General features: G+C 40.2%; 1 protein-coding gene across 2 annotated transcripts in view; it reads left to right on the forward strand.

The window, feature by feature from the left end:
- LOC124622270 (zinc finger protein 16) overlaps positions 1-17,934 on the forward strand; it is a 138,892-nt gene that overhangs the window by 94,688 nt on the left and 26,270 nt on the right. For both annotated transcript variants that reach the window (XM_047148043.1, XM_047147971.1), the window contains exon 6: positions 225-552. In XM_047148043.1, coding sequence (XP_047003999.1) covers positions 225-552 — 328 coding nt within the window. The remainder of the gene's footprint in view (positions 1-224; positions 553-17,934) is intronic.

Consider the following 17,934-nt stretch of genomic DNA (forward strand, 5'->3'; position numbering starts at 1 on the left):
ATAACTCAAGAACAGTTGTGTAATTGTGATTTCCCGTTTCAGTGTGTAAAGTTGCTATTGTCGAGACAGTGTTGATTTACTTTATGAAGTTCTTCATTTCCAGTTTCTTGCAGACAAACAATGTGTATAGGCACTGTGTATGAAATATTTTAATGTGCTGAAATATGTTAATGCCATTTGCAGCTTAGTGATGTGTGTAAGCTTACATTTCATATTTGTTTTAGGCATATGGTGTCACACCGTGATAAAGCGGTTGCTTGTGAAGAATGTGGCGAAGAATTTCCAGATGGTCGTGCACTCATCAACCATCGTCACAGTCATAACCGAGACAGTTCAGGACGTCAGTTTGCTTGTTTACAGTGTGGAAAAACTTTTGGTTCTCGTAGTAGTCAGCAAATTCACGCCAGAATACACACTGGAGAACGTCCATATGGATGTAGGTACTGTTGGAAAGCTTTTGCGGATGGGGGAACTCTCAGGAAGCATGAAAGGATACACACTGGAGAAAAGCCTTATGCATGTCCAATTTGTCCACGAGCGTTTAATCAAAGGGTAAGGCTAATTTATCATAATTTGAGTGCTCTTATTTCCAGGTGATTGAAAAGTTATAGAGACATCATGAAAATGCATTCTTGAGTCATTTTATTATGAAAATCTACTCAGTTATTTGCCTGTAGGCTGTGTTATATATAATTTGATGTACACTAGAAAAGTAGGTGTGCGGGAGGCCCTGATATGCTGCTTGGTCATTTAAGTTACAACTGAAATTGGTAAAGGAAGTGATTTACCTGTATACAAAGAGATATATTTGGCTTTTGAGTCATTGATGGGAGGGAAGTGAGGGAGGTTGGCCATATTCATGAAACTGTAAAAGCTTAAAAACTGTTTGCATGCCTTCTGAACACTGCTTGTGGTAAATGCAAAACTTCACACGTCAATGCTGACTACTATGTTGTATCCAAGTAATCAAGGATTAATCAATTTAATGGTGTACTACCATCTTAATAAATTAAGGGCAAGCAAACTTGTGTTTACCACAACATTTCAGCAGACTTTGCTGTATAAGGTAGTCTGAAACAGCTGGTTGATAAATGGCCCTATGCCAGTGATTGGCGCTCTGAATCCCTTATCTTAAAAACCTGACTTATCTTGTTTTTATTATTTTGACAGAAAGTTAAAATTCTGAGTATATTCGGGCAACTTCAGAACAGACCCCTGAAAAAATAAAACCCCACTTATATCCATTTCAGTGCTGGTAGTTATGTGTTCAGTCTCCAGAGAGCATGTGGTACTACATTTGTAGCTTGGCTGTCGTGTTTTGATTGATGTGGTTCCCACTAGATATTGTGTTTAGTGTGTGCAGCTTTGGATACTTGACAACAAAACACATGCTTTCAGACATCTGTATTGTTGTTTAGGCAATGCTTTCAAAAAAGGGTAGTTATAGTGATCCTGAGTTTGACATTGAATTTAGTGGCTAAGAAAGTGAAGAAGAATATAATGTTACTTCACTAGCAGGGTATATATGACCTGGGACAACTGGGAAAAACCTGGGAGTTTTTTCATGTGGGAGAAAACTAGGAAAAGCCTGGTAATTTTTCATTCTTTTAGTTTTCAGTTGAATTTTTGTGATTTTGACTGGTAAGAACCGATACTTCAACAAGGGATATTACAGTATCCCACTCCTGCAGAGTAATATTGCAGCGATAAAACATGGGGGGGGGTAAATATACAGCAACAAAACATAGTGCTCATACAAGCGTCTGCCAACAGCAAAATGTGTCAAAGGCTTTAAGTAGACTATGCTATGCCTCAGAACGACAAATTGCCTCCAATGAACATAACGTCACAACTGTTTATATGTGCAGTTGAGTCACGTACGAGTAGTATCTTCTCCCACTTCTGGCTATAGAAATGTGGCTGTTGGCTGTGTAAGCAGTCGCAGCAAGCAGCTAGATGCCACTAGGAAAATTTTTACTGCCGCACCGAAGCTGCCAGATTCACGCATATGCAGGAGGCCCAGATCTAGGAGTGGGGGTGAGGGGTAAACCGAGTTATCTGGCCCGAGTGACAATTTCAGGGGGGGGTCATCAATTTCCTATTCTTGAAGAGAACAAACCTTGTTTCACGAAGTGCCTAGCATCCAGCGCACGTTCGTTTATCGATTACTCACACATATGATTTTGAAACACATCCCTGTTGGTTTTTGAACACATCCCTGTTGATTTTTGAACACACTCTAAGTTGATTTCCGAATGAATCATAAGTTGATTTTTGAATGCATGCGTAGTGTATGTGATGTCTCTGTCAGGGGGACCCTCTTCACATCTAGAAATAAACTTTCCTGCAGGCAATAGTGGATGGTGCTATACGAGCTGAGTGGAGTAAAGCCGAATGTGTGAACGCCAATCACTGTCTGATTATGTTGTTGATTGAGTTTGCAAATGATCAGCATTGTTATAATTGCTAGCGAAATCCATAGATTCAGACTACCAGAGTGTATATAAACAACTAACAGGAATTATAGGCAAGAAAGATTATGTATTATCTTCTTGGTGTATCTAAGAAAATAAAATTTTGACAGAAAATTTTTGGCCAGATCGCTACGCTAGTAAGGGCCAGTTGTACAGTACCTGGCTAGCAGCCGATTAAGTTCTATTCTGGAAGTAGTGCTGAAAACGTGTTGTACGAACTAACTGGAGAATAATCGCGGGATAATTAAACTGATGATTCTGGCATTGTTAGTGAAGTTAACGGGCGAATAAGTTTTGACAAAGGCAGCAATAATTCCAGAATTAGTGATGACAAGATTGTTTCTTAGAACAGGGAAGAAGAAGAAATAGAGACGTCACACAAGTTATGGAAGAATATGACGATACCAAATTTATGTAAAAACTTCATAATACTGCTTTTTGATCTCATGTTTGAGAAACTGGAGCATATGAATGAAATGTGCAACTATTTCCTAAGATAAAGCGTTTTGCTTGTAGCAGGCCTAAGAGGCATTTTATGTTGGTCTATGTGAATTATATTCTGTTGTGTTATAAAAATGACCATTTGTGCCAAAACAGTCTCATTTATTTGGTGTGTGTAACAATTGCTGCAATATTAGAAAGACATATTTTGTTTTATCTAGCAGACAGTGAAAAAATCGACATAATCAGTTTGAGAGACCACACCAGTCTTGGATACTATTTGTTTTAACAGCTTTTGCGGTATTAGATGACATTTCGATTTTTCATGTAGCAAAACGCTTGACGAACTTTGATGAGGTAATAAATTCTTTCACAGAAAGGAATGCATGCCATTTAAAGCTGTAGAGAGAAAAAAAAATGGTAGGAGCTAAGGATTGAAGAAATGTGTACTGTCTTGCTTGTCTTTATTGGTTAAATGTATCCTATATTTAACTTTATGTCCCACAAAACAGCAAGTTGTTAGCTAATAGGCAATAAAGAGTGCAAATTGCCTGAAGAGTTCTTGTTCTCCCAAATACAAATAATCCTGTGAAGAGGCGTGGCACTACACTTTGGCACACTTAAGACCAAATAACATGTCTTACCTTTCCTTGAACACATGTTTTATTTATCAGACATCTTCAGAAAGATGTGCGCTACAAAATGAACATATTTTTGAAAATTCAGTTTTTTTAAAATTTTTTGACATCCTATCTCAAACACTCAAGGGGGGGACGGGGGGCGGGACTGACTATCTAGTGTTGCCCCGGTTTGGAAATATCATAGATAGATCCAGGGCTGATGTGCAAAGCAGTCGCAGTCTGAGTTATAGTGGGGAATTGTGTAGTCTCCAGGTGACCCATGTTTACATTTAATGATTTTGCTGTTTCCTCTTCATTTACTGCTCTCATATCAAATGAGAACAAAACAGATTTCTGTGGCCAGGAGCTATCAAGTGAATTAAAATACATTCACGTAATTATGGAAAGCTAAAATATGTTATTAGTTTCAGATTTTATTTTGTTTCCACCTTTCTGACAGTCAAGCATTAATCGCCTTGCAGAACAATGAAGTTATTTTTGTTGGTTTACTAAAGAAATTTGGCTTTTATTAATATTTTCCACTGAGGCAGTCAATGTATTTGAAACGGAGTGTTTAATTCCACACTTTTGGCTAGTTTCAACAGTTCACTGCATTTCAAGTGCACATTTTCATCTTCTAGCATGTATGGGATTATGCCATAATGAAGAAACAAACATGAATTAATACAGTACTGGTACTCCAAGAAAATTTACATCCTGAAAACCACAGTGAAAAGCTTAATATCAGATCGAGGCCTACTTCATTGGGAATCTGGACATAATAATGTGCACTTTAAGTATGCACTTTAAATGCGCACATTTTAGTATGGTTCACGAAATTCCAATGCTCTTGAAGTGTCCTCTGATATTGTTTTTTTCTTTTATGACATAATTTAAGATCTTTTAATGTTTTACATGCAAGAATATATGGGCTTCCTGCATCACCGTAGCTGCGCAAGTGCAGTGGTGCCTGTTATGTGGAACTCTCTGGCAACTGCTGAAACAAACCTGTTTCTAACAGGTTGTGGGAAAATATTGTGAATGGTGGTTTGAAAAGCATTACTGTCAAAGTAAATTTCCTTTTACACAAGTTGAACTATGTGCGAGAATGTACAATGAATTTCTTAAATCACAGTGTATTTGACTCCCATTTAAAAAACAACTCTTTGATGACTAGCTATTTAGAATAATTTCGAGTTCAGAATATCAGACATTTATGTTGAACAATGGAAAATCCAGGATGGAATGTAACAGTATTAGAGAAGGAAAGTTGCTACTCACCATATAGCGGAGATGTTGAGTCGCGATAGGCACAACAAAAAGATTCACACAATTAAAGCTTTCGGCCATTAAGGCCTTTGTCAGCAATACACACACACACACACACACACACACACACACACACACACACACACACACACACACACACACACGCGCAAACGCAAGTTGCACACACGTCTGCAGTCTGGAGATAACTGAGACCACACTGCGAGCAGCAGCACCATTTCATGATGGGAGCGGCAACTAGGTGGGGGTAAGGAGGAGGCTGGGGCGAGGAGAGGGAGGGATAGTATGGTGGGGGTGGCGGACAGTGAAGTGCTGCAGTTTAGACAGAGGGCTGGAGAGAAGGTGGGGGGGGGGGGGAGGAGGTAGTGGAAAGGAGAGAAATAAAAAGAAATTAAAAGACTGGGTGTGGCAGTGAAATGACAGCTGTGTTGTGCTGGAATGGGAATAGGGAAGGAGCTGGATGGGTGAGGACAGTGACTAATGAAGGTTGAGACCAGGATGGTTACGGGAACGTAGGATATATTGCAGGGAAAGTTCCCACTTGCGCAATTAAGAAAAGCTGGTGTTGGTGGGAAGAATCCGTATGGCACAGGCTGTGAAGCAGTCATTGGGATGAGGGATATCATGGTTGGCAGCGTGTTCAGCAACAGGGTGGTCCACTTGTTTTTTGGCCACAGTTTGTCGGTGGCCATTCATGGGGAGGGATAGCTTGTTGGTTGTCATGACTACATAGAATGCACCACAGTGGTTGCAGCTTAGCTTTTAAATCTCTGGTTGCCACCCCTCCTTCCACAATGACCTCCACCTGTTCAGATTCCGCCAATCCTTAGCCCTCACCAACATAGTCCTACAAAACCATATCAACCACAACTGATCCTCCTTACAGTACCTTCTCTCCATCCGCAAAATTCTCCTGCTATGTAACCCCAAATTTTTGGAATCCATAACACACATTGAAACTCAGGAACTTGAGCAACGTGCACAATGCCACCTCAAAAAGCTCTCCATCCTGCTCACTTCCTATTCCCACCTCGGAGTGCCACTGTCCACCACCTCTACAACAACCTCCAAACCTCCCCCTCGTCCCCTCATAGCTGACAAACGCTGTCTCACAGACCTACTACACTTACCCCACCCTCCAAACTCCCTCCCACCACCACACAGACCCCAGAATCTAAACAGACCCACAACGCAGTCATGAACCTTTCCTCCAGACGCCTTAGTCCCACAGAAGTATCAGTCCTTTCCAAAGGCCTCGCCTTTTGCCTCACTCCCAAATTCAATCATGCAGTACTTGTTAAAGACTTTTTCTCCTTCTCCCAGTCCCTACAGTCGAAACACTTTTTCGCCACAAACCCGGCCAGCTGGACTCAACCAAAGACCAATATTGAACCTTGCCTAACTCAGTTCACTCCTCTATCCAACTATGATCCATCCCCACTGCCTCCAAACCACCCCCTGTTAACTTTCCAGAGTTTCTTAACCTCAAACCTTGCCTCACCATCATTCCCAAATCCCTCAAAATGCAAACTAACCTTACATTCGCAGAAAGAACTGCAGTCTACCATCTAAAAACTGATTCCGACCTTATAATCCTATCTGCAGACAAAGGCTCCACCACTGTTGTTTTGGACCACAAGGATTACCTGGTGGAAGGACTCCGTCAGCTGTCATATACTTCCACCTACTTCCCAGTAATACAACAGGATCTCCAGTCACTACTCAAATCCTTAGGCCCATCCCAGAGCCTCTCGCCGAGTCCATCTCTCTACTTACCCCTACCACTCGCTGCACCCCCACTGTTTACATGATTCCTGAAGTCCATAAACCCAACCACCCAGGACTACCCATTGTGGCCGGTTACTGTGCCCCAACTGAGAGAATCTCTGCTCTTGTAGACCAGTACCTTCAACCCATTACCTGGAACCTATCCTCCTATATAAAAGATACCAACCATTTCCTCCACCAATTCTCCACAGTTCCTGTCCCTTTACCACACGGTGCCCTGATTGTCACTATTGATGCCACCTCCCTGTACACTAATATTCCTAATGCCCATGGCCTTACTGCTATAGAACTCTACCTTTCCAGACGCTCTATGGATTCCGAACCAACAACCTCCTTCCTAGTTGCAATGACCAATTATATCCTCACCTACAATTACTTCTCCTTTGAAGGACTTACCTACAAACAAGTCCAGGGTATGGCTATGGGCACCCGCATGGCACCATTGTATACCGACCTATTCATGGGCAATCTAGAGGAATCCTTCCTAAAAACCCAGAATCCTAAACCCCTCACCTGGTTCAGATTCACTGATGACGTCCTTGCTATCTGGGTTGAAGGTGAGGACACCCTATCCACATTCCTCCAGAACCTCAACAACTTCTCCCCCATTTGCTTCACCTGGTCCTACTCAACCCAACAAGCCACCTTCCTAGATGTTGACCTCCACCTCTGAAATGGCTACATCAGTACCTCTGTCCATATGAAACTTATTAACCTCCAGCAATACCTGAACTTCGGCAGCTGCCACCCATTCCATACCAAGAAGTCCCTTCCATACAGCCTAGCCACCCGTGGTTGTCGCATCTGCAGTGACGAGCAGTCCCTCTCAAAATATACCGAGGGTGTCACTGAAGCCTTCACTGACCGTAATTATCCTCCCAATCTTGGACAAAAACAAATCTCCCGTGCCTCATCTTTCCAGTCTCCCACCAACTCCCAAAGTCCCACAGTCTGGCCACAGAGGAACATTCCTCTCGTAACTCAGTACCATCCGGGACTGGAGCAACTGAATTACATTCTCCACCAGGGTTTCGATTACCTCTCTTCGTGCCCTAAAATGAGAAATGTCCTGCCCACTATCCTTCCCACCCCTCCTACAGTGGTATTCCGCTGTCCACCAAACCTTTACAATATACTCGTCCATCCTTACACAATCCCTGCTCCCAATCCCTTACCTCATGGCTCATACTCCTGTAATAGACCTAGATGCAAGACGTGTCCCGTACATCCTCCTACCACCAGCTAATCCAGTCCAGTCACTAACATGACTTATCCCATTAAAGGCAGGGCTACCTGTGAAACCAGTCATGTGATTTACAAGCTAAGCTGCAACCACTGTGCTGCATTCTATGTAGGCATGACAACCAACAAGCTGTCTGTTCGCATGAACAGCCACCGACAAACTGTGGCCAAAAAAAAAGTGGACCACCCTGTTGCTGAACACGCTGCCAAACGTGAGACCCCTCATCTCAATGACTGCTTCACAGCCTGTGCCATATGAATCCTTCCCACCAACACCAGCTTTTCTGACTTATGCAGGTGGGAACTTTCCCTGCAATACATCATATGTTCCCGTAACCCTCCTGGCCTCATTCTTCGTTAGTCACTGTCCTCACCCATCCAGCCCCCTCCCTGTTCCCATTCCAGCACACACAGCCATCATTTCACCGCCACACCCAGTCTTTTAATTTCTTTTTATTTCTCTCCATTCCACTACTTCCTCCCGCTCTCCTCCCCCCTCCCCACCTTCTCTCCAGCCCTCCGTTTAAACTGCAACACTTCACTGTCCGCCACCCCCACCATACTATACCTCCCTCTCCCCACCCCAGCCTTCTCCTTACCCCCACCCAGTTGCCGCTCCCATCATGAACTGGTGCTGCTGCTCGCAGTGTGGTTTCAGTTGTCTCTGACTGCGGACGTGTGTGCAAGTTGTGTGTGTGTGTGTGTGTGTGTGTGTGTGTGTGTGTGTATTGCCGACAAAGGCCTTAATGGCTGAAAGTTATAATTGTGTGAACCTTTTTGTTGTGCCTATCGCGACTCAGCATCTCTGCTATATGGTGAGTAGCAACTTCCCTTGTGAGACATTTTTGTTGTTGTTATGAGCAAATTGATGTAGTGCTACAGGAAGCCATCTCTCCTCTGTGGTAGCTAATTTATTTGTGGAAAACTTCGAGGACAAGTCTCTGAACTTAGCTAAAAATGTTACTGGTGCATTTCTGTTATATATCTTAAAAGTGTAACAGACACAAAAAAGATCTACTTTATATGTGAAAGCTTAGCTTCTCTTGTAGCTTATTAAACTTAGAGTCCAATATGATTTGTAAAAGCTTTTCTTTTCTTGTAGCAACAATATGTATATTAATTTAAAACATTAACTTTTCCTGTTTGTGTGTTCGCACTACTTAACAGCGATGTTGCTATTGGCTGACTACATTGTGTGTCCTAGGGTCTGAATATTCGCTGTCATCTGCTGGCGAGATCGTGTGACATGAGCTATGACTGGCTTAGAAAAGCGAATCGCAATCTCGATTTCGATGTTTCGGAAAGTAACATGCAGTGTTTGGTGGAATTTGAATTTATACATTCGTAATACGAAAATATTCAGCATACATGTTGCTGCACATAAAAGATCTTTCCAAAAGGAGAAATATTTTCACCTGGAAGAAAGTGTATTTTTAACTGGGTAATTGGGGAAAAATCCAGGAATTTGTTTTCCTTGTCCGCGTATACACCCCCACTAGAGACTGAAAGTGACAACAGTTTGTCAGTTGACCAACAAGTGCTTGCCAGCAGTACACGATAAATACATCAACTGTGCTCCAGCCAGCGCCTCCAATATTTACATTCATAGGATACTTGTGAAATACATGGTTAGACCTCATAGCTACACAGGAAGTAAAAAATGACTTAAAGTTTCAGAATATTTTAGTCAAAGAACAGAGCACGAGTACACTCGGGATTTTATTATTGGTGATCTTCAAAATTTTATAACTCAGTATTTTGAGCTTTAAAAGCTGTCTTTATATGTCTGTGTGTAATGTCATTCATTATAGGATGTTTTTCAGTATTAAAGAATATATTATTTTTTGGTCCATAATTCAGGGAAAAAAAATTAAGTTAAGTGATTAAGGCACACTTGATGGATTTGGATATAACCTTGTTTTCGGGGATTGCGTTCTCATGTACATAATGCATTCTGTATGGAGAGAAATTTATTTGAACTTGACAGTGTATCTTGCAATGTAATGAGAAGTAACCACAAAATGGTAGAAACTGTGATCAGCACTGCCGAGCTGTAACATTCCCAAACCTTAACCAAGCAGAACACTTACAGGTAGGGACAATAAAAATTATTTTATTTTATTGCCAGTTTAGGTGTTACTTTTTGCCTGTTTTGTTGTTATTTTTGCTAATATTGGGCCTTTTGTAATATCCAGGGGCCAATCGTAAATTGCAATGACTTCATTGTAATTGTCCTTGAATAAAAGTGTCATTTCTGTTCCTCTTGTTGCATATTTCTTTCAGTTATCTTCTATAGTATACTGTATCAGTCCTTTCTGTGTAGTAATTACTTGGTAACATCTTGATCACTAAATACTTTATTTACAATGTTTTTTGAGTCATCATCATCAGATAACTGTGATAATATTTACACAAAAGGCAAATTAGAAGATCTTATATATAAATGTTACAAAACCAGTATATCAGGAACAGAAGTATGTAAGAGCACAAGGACATACAGTAAGCTTAGGAAATCTCATACAAGTGAGCAGACAAGAACGATGTAGCATCTCATGTGCAATTGCCATTAGGTGTATTTGCAAAAGAAGTGATTCTGAGATTTACATTCTAGACTGAAGGCAGCAGTCTCAAGGGCTTTATTATTTCATCTTGGTGCCAGATGGCGTTCATCTCAAAGATCAGCACATATGAGGACATAGGCACAATGTCCAAATATTCCATCGAGAGAGAGAGAAATATTTTCCAACTGTGTTAGAGTGTACTGGGGATGGGTAAAGATACAGGGAGGAGTGTGGGACTGTATTAGGGTAGGGGGCAGATGAGACAATTGTTGAATTAGTTGAGGGTGGTGGGAGGATAACTGGAGGAGGAGAATAGGAAAAGATGCAAGGGATGATGGGGAGTGGGGGAGGACGGAGTGGAGAACTGAGGAACTGGAGGGAAGGGTAGCATGAAGGAATGAAGAGAACAAAGGAAGACGGAAGGTGGCAGAGGAATGTTACTCCAGTGGTATATTTTCACTAAATTTTATATGATAAACAAAATGACATTTAAAATTACATTATAACAGAAATGACATTTTCCTCCAGTACCTTATTCTCTTTTAAAGTAGACCATTAAGATGAAACCTCATGAATAGGTTTACAAGTGTAACAGTGTAATTAGAGCATATTACTGGGAGTGTGTGGGAAGGGGGGAGAGGTGGAATGGAATATTTGGACGTTGTGCCTAGTGTGCTGTGCATTCTTTGTGTATGTCCAGTTACAGTTTTTACTCATAATGTATTCTACGTTTTATTTTTTCATTGACAGTATGACACTTATTGTAAAAAACAGATGTAATGTGGTAAGGGACATTTACAATATTTTGTGTATCATAAATGCTATGTCCCCATATTTTTTGCTCTTTGAGAGCAATGCCATCTGGCGCCACGTTGAAATACTGTGGTCCTTGAGTCTGCTGCCTTCAGTCTGTTTTGCAAATCCACCTAGTGGTAACTGCATTGAGGTTTTACATTTTTTTGTGAAGGTCACATGTATGAGCTTTCCTAAGCATATTGTAAGTACTTGCACTCAGTGTGTACTTTTGTTCCTGATGTTACATTGATTTATGTGTAAGCTTTTCTAATTCGTCTTTTATGTAAACTTTGCCACAATTATCTGATGATGATTACTCGAAACACATCATAAATGGAAATATTTAATGATCAAGACATTTCCAAGTCTGAATGGCCGCATACCTTACAAATGGATAACTTCCCTCAGCTCAGTACAGCCGATAGATACACAAAAAACAGAGCCGAAAATTTACGTTCCTAGCTTTCGGAACAAATGTTCCTTCATCAGGGAGGAGAGAGGGGAAAGAAAGGGAAGAAGGGAAAGTAGATTCAGTTACTCACAACCCAGGTTATGAAGCAACAGGGAAAGGAAAACAGGGAGGGTAGCAAGGATGGAGGCATTGTTGTCAGAGGGAAGCCAAAGATATTCTACTGTAAGTACTGTGCCAGCTTCAAACTTCTTCCCTTTCTTTCCCCTCTCTCCTCCCTGATGAAGAAACATTTGTTCCGAAAGCTAGGAACGTAAATTTTCGGTTCTGTTTTTTGTGCGTCTATCGGCTGTACTGAGCTGAGGTAAGTACTGGCCAGCCCCTCTATCTCTTTGTTAGTATTTGTTTCACATCTTTATATGAGATTTTCCATTAATCATTTAAATGGATAACTTCATCAGTCAGAAGAAAATTCTTTCTACGTTTATTCCAAGATTCATTGAGTTATGTTACTTGGCAGTGACACATCATGCGAAAGTTAATTTGTTTCTTAAGTTTTGCACACCAGTGTTTGATTAAGCATAGGGTGTAAAGAATATAAATCGTGCAGTACAAGAAACTGTTATCCTATATGTAGAACATTTGGTAAGAACTATAAGGCAGTTAGAAAGAGCAATACACTAATAATTAATGATTTTCATGGAACACTGAAAATGTGCATAATTTATTTTTCACAAAAATAGTTGTAAAATGGAAACAAGTTGGCTTCAAACAGCAGAAGCACAGACAATAATGTCACCAGTTTTTATTACATTAGCTTTGCAAATAATTTAAACTCAAAAAAGTACTGTGTAACATGAAAAAAATTATTTTGCTTCCCCGTAATTTATGTATTGGAAACTCTAAATTCACCGATTATCTGCTTACTGTAACCTCTGAGTACACTAATTTACTGTCAGTACACTCCTAAATACTTTTTTAACGTTGCTCACATACGTTCCGAAACACTTTTTTAACATTGATTTGTGAGCAAGATATACTCTTAGTTACAGTTATGGTTCAGTACTTTTATATTTGGGCAAATAATGCAGTTATCATGCTTTTCAAGTGCTAAGTTTTTTAATTTGTATAACATACATTTTGTATTACTAATCTTATGCTTGCTTCCAAGCTGAGTTCCTTTTCCTGGTATATTTTATCTCATAAAACATCTGTTAGGTCTTTTTCCTAACAAAACTTCATACCATGAAAATTCTGCATGTGGCTTGTCTTGTTAGTTACAAGTATATCCTTAAATTCTAGCAAGTGCTGCACAAGGAAATGAACTCTCCACAACACTATATCCTACATCTCCTCTCAAACTCCCTCTTTATCCTTCCAACAGGAACGTTGCATGGATTATACCCAAGATATATAACTTTTCTTTTTAAGAATATTTTCTACTGAAGCATTCTTATAGTATTATGGTATAAATATTTTTTTATTAATGCATTACTATATATTGCAAATATTCTTCTTTTCTTGTGCTTCACGTGATTAATTTTGGCCAGTTGGCCATTAACTCAACATGAAGTCGGACATGTGATACAGCGATTCTCATCAGAGTACTGCTCTCACAATATTATTGTATGTGTATCAAAACTGGTCATGTTTGAAGTATATAATGTAAAAATTTATGATACAGACTAAAATGATCGCTGCCACTTAGATAGACCTTATGCCTTATTTTCACAAATTGTGGTATCCTGTTTTTAATGGGCATATGTTTTGGCTTCCAGTGAAATTCTTCAGCTTTTTACCATTGATTTTTCACAAGGTTTCTTTTAGGAGTACTAAAGCAGTTAAATAAAATGTTGTGATGTTTCCTCTTACAAGGTTTAGTTGATTTCGTTCTCTATCTTTCCTCATTCCAAGCTTGTGCTCCATGTCTAATGACCTCTTCATTGACAGAATGTTCACTCATATTCGTTCATCTTTCTTTCTTTTTAGGAGTAGAATCTTGTATAAGATAAATGGCAGTGTTAATAAGTTAGGTAGGTATCAATTTGCAACACTGATGACGCCGATCTATCACTGTGCCTTCAGTTTGGCAATGTAGCTCTCAGTTTGTGTAAATTAATACATTGATGATGATGATGATGATGATGATGATGATGATGATGGAAGCAAACAGAAATTTCATAAAACTTGAATTGTACTTAATGGTACTGCTTTTGTCACTGAAAATTGGGTTGATACTGTTAACCAAAATGTAGTGAAGTGGCATTATCCCTCTGCACAATATACCAACAATATACATGACGGACTTAGGATGGTGAGATTATCTTAAATTTTTAATGACCTACTAATCAGAATTTAAGAACAAGTTTGCAAGAATATTTATTTGACAACAAGATCATAATAGTTCATTTCATATGCCATTCACTGGTTCGAAGATAGGCATCTTGCCAACTCTGCATTCAGTCTACGCAGAATTATGATATCAGTTTGTCACATTGTGAATGAGGATCAATGACTGTGCATGGAAGTAGGACCTTATGTTTAAGGGACAGAGATCTACTTTATTTGGTAAGCAGATACTAAGGAACAAATTGTGCTTTGCAGATTTTGTTAAGGATGCAGATACCATGTTTTGATTTGATTGAGGCATACATAATGGTTTTTGAACTTATGGTGTAGCATATCGGTGCGTTGAAGTCATTTAGTAAATCTCGTGCTTTAGTTTTCAGCTGATGTTTCTTATTGTTACAAGTGAAATGTTTCAGTAAAATTTTCATTCAGTGTTTTAACTTCGTTGAGTGTTCCAGTGGCTGCTTGAATTTTTGGTTTTAGTTAATAATTTTGTGAAGTTTTGTTGGTATTGATATTAGCTGTGGTGTAGTAGTGTTAATACAAGTAGTTGCTTTCTTAGTAGACAGAGAATTTTGAGACCGCTATTGTTAGTTCTATAAATAGTTATACTGGTGTAACTGATCTAAGGTAACGTAGACATGTAGTTTTCTTTTTAGTAACTGTAAAATTTTGCCATGAGTGAGAAGTGTGGGCTCGTTATAGGTTTGTGAGTAGTGGATTACGTTGTGGGATTTGTTCAAAGTATTTTCGTTGATTTTCATTGGGGGCAAGGCAGTGGGGAAGCCAGTGGGCATTCTAGTGAGATCCTCTCCTGGGAATTCTTAATCTGTAGTACAAATAAGTTGATAGAGGAGCAGGAACATAAGACCTGTGCCCTTCAGGTGTAGTTACAACTCACAAAGGAGGCACTAGTTGGGGTAGGGAGAGTGAAGGGTGGTGGGGAATGGGAACTGGAAGTTGGCAAAAAGGCAGCTAGGAGGGGGAGGTATTCAGACAGTTATACTTTGCATATATGCAATAGATATGACCAACTGTCAGAGTTGAGTGGAGAGGAGCCTCTTGTAGCTGTAGATGTAGGGAAAATGCAGCAGCCCTCAGCAGTTAGGAGGCCTAGGTCAGTTGCAAAGTCTAACAGAAAGAAGAAGGTTCTGCTGTTAGGCAGTTCCCACGGCAGAGGTGTGGGCCAGCAGTTGCAAGAAGTGTTGGGGAGTGAGTACCAAGTCACCAGCATTGTGAAGCCTAGTGCAGGGTTGGCTCAGGTGACTGAAAGCATAAGGGAGTTAGTAGGAATTGTACAAATGAGCATCAGGCAGTTATAGTGGGTGGAGCAGGGAAAAGTCTTGATAGGGACAGGGAATATGATGCAGGTGGTGACCTGGTAAACATGGCTACTCAAACTGGTGGCACTAATGGGCATTTCGTGCAATTGTTTCAGCGTCATGATCAGCCTCATCTTAATGTGGCTGTTAGGCATGTTAACATGGGGATGAAGAGGGTGCTGATGGCAGAGGGCATGGATCTCATTTCAGTGGTGCCAGTTGGGACTATCAGCAGATTATGTTTCTCTAGGCATGGTCTGCACCTCAATAGGTATGGGAAGGGGAGGCAAGCAAAGCTTATAGGTGACAGTGAGTGGGTGGCGGTGGGATCACTCGTGGAAAAATTCCTGAAGTAGTTGGTGTTAGAGCTGTTGACTCTGAAATTGTTGTTATGTCGGAGCACCACTTAAATAATTTGACAATTCAGAGGCTTCATTTACCAGGATACAGACTTGCAGGGTGGGGGAGTGGCTATGTATGTAAAAAGCAGTATTTCATTTGAGTCGATAGACGTATCACAGCACTGCACTAAACAGATATTTGAACGTTGTGCAGGGGCAATTGTATTTAGTGAAACTAAACTTCTAATTGTTGTTGTTTATAGGTCCCCTAACTTTGGCTTACAGCATTTCTGCTCAAGCTAGAGAGGGCTCTAGATTCACTTTGTAGGAAGTACCAGAAATCAGTTACTTGTGGTGACTTCAATATAAATTTTGAGTATGGTGGTGCAAGAAAAAGGATGTTGGTAGATCTCCTAAATTCATATGATCTGATGTAGACTGTGTTTTTTTCCAATTAGGGTGCAGGGGAACGGTAGCAAAGACATAGACAATATTCTTATTCATTCTTCATTACTAGATGGCATTCTGTTTAGTATAAACGTGAATGGCCTTTCAGACCATGATACACAAATTTTAACACTAAAAGGCTTTTGTACTCAAACAAATATCACATGTAATTACAAACTATGTAGGAAAGTTAATCCAACAGCAATAGAGAGTTTTCTAAACCTTGTCAAGGAAGATTGGCAGGATGTTTATAGTGCCAATAACATGTTGTTGTTGCGGTCTTCAGTCCTGAGACTGGTTTGATGCAGCTCTCCATGCTACTCTATCCTGTGCAAGCTTCTTCATCTCCCAGTACCTACTGCAGCCTACATCCTTCTGTATCTGTTTGGTGTATTCATCTCTTGGTCTTCCTCAACGATTTTTACCCTCCACGCTGCCCTCCAATACCAAATTGGTGATCCCTTGATGCCTCAGAACATGTCCTACCAACCGATCCCTTCTTCTAGTCAAGTTGTGCCTCAAACTTCTCTTCTCTCCAATCCTATTCAGTACTTCCTCATTAGTTATGTGATCTACCCATCTAATCTTCAGCATTCTTCTGTAGCACCACATTTCAAAAGCTTCTATTCTCTTCTTGTCCAAACTATTTATCGTCCATGTTTCACATCCATACATGGCTATCCATACAAATACGTTCAGAAACGACTTCCTGACACTTAAATCTATACTCGATGTTAACAAACTTCTCTTCTTCAGAAATGCTTTCCTTGCCATTGCCAGTCTACATTTTATATCCTCTCTACTTCGACCATCATCAGTTATTTTGCTCCCCAAATAGCAAAACTCCTTTACTACTTTAAGTGTCTCATTTCCTAATCTAATTCCCTCAGCATCACCCGACTTAATTAGACTACATTCCGTTATCGTTGTTTTGCTTTTGTTGATGTTCATCTTATACCCTCCTTTCAAGACACTGTCCATTCCGTTCAGCTGCTCTTCCAAGTCCTTTGCTGTCTCTGACAGAATTACAATGTCATCAGCAAACCTCAAAGTTTTTATTTCTTCCCCCTAGGGATCAGTGTTGGTGCCACTCCTGTCCCTTGTTTATATGGGGTGTTCAAAAAGTGCCGTATGATTGTTAGCTGCACGTGCCGTATGCCCCAGTGAATATACCGAAGTGAAACTCAGTGAAACACGAGTTATTAATTTATTGAATATTCATTTTGAATTACAAATTTTCACATTAAATGTTGAAAGTGTCTCCCCTGTTGTTGAATACCTAATTCAATTCATCTGGTCATGTTTCCAAACACAAGCTGTAATATTTCTTCTGTAACAGAAGCAGTGAAAGTGGATATTGCAGTTTTCAATTCATCGATGGATTTTGGACGGTTTTTATAGACAGTTGCTTTCACTGCACCCCAGAAGAAAAAGTCAGGTGGTGGTAGGTTAGGCGATCATGGAGACCAAAGTCCCTGTGAAATTATGCGATCACCAAAAACATCAGCAAGCAGTGACATTGAAACACAAGCTGTATGTGTGGTTGCACCATCTTGTTGAAAATAACTGTTCAGTATTTCACTTAACACAAGTTCTCCTATGAATGGGTACAGAATACCCACTTGAAGGGAAGTAACCCAGGCAGGCGAACTATCATATGGCACACATTGCTAACAATCATACGGCACTGTGGAGAGACTTTTCGAACACTCCGTTTAAATGATATGCTCTCTAGTATTGTGGGTAACTCTAAAATATTTCTGTTTGACTGATGACACTAGCTTGGTAGTAAAGGATGTTGTGTGCAACATTGGCTCTGTTTCAAATAGTGCAGTTCATGACCTAAGCTCATGGATTG

This window comes from Schistocerca americana, chromosome 1 (genome assembly GCF_021461395.2).
Source record: "Schistocerca americana isolate TAMUIC-IGC-003095 chromosome 1, iqSchAmer2.1, whole genome shotgun sequence".
NCBI classification, from domain to species: Eukaryota; Metazoa; Arthropoda; class Insecta; order Orthoptera; family Acrididae; genus Schistocerca; species Schistocerca americana.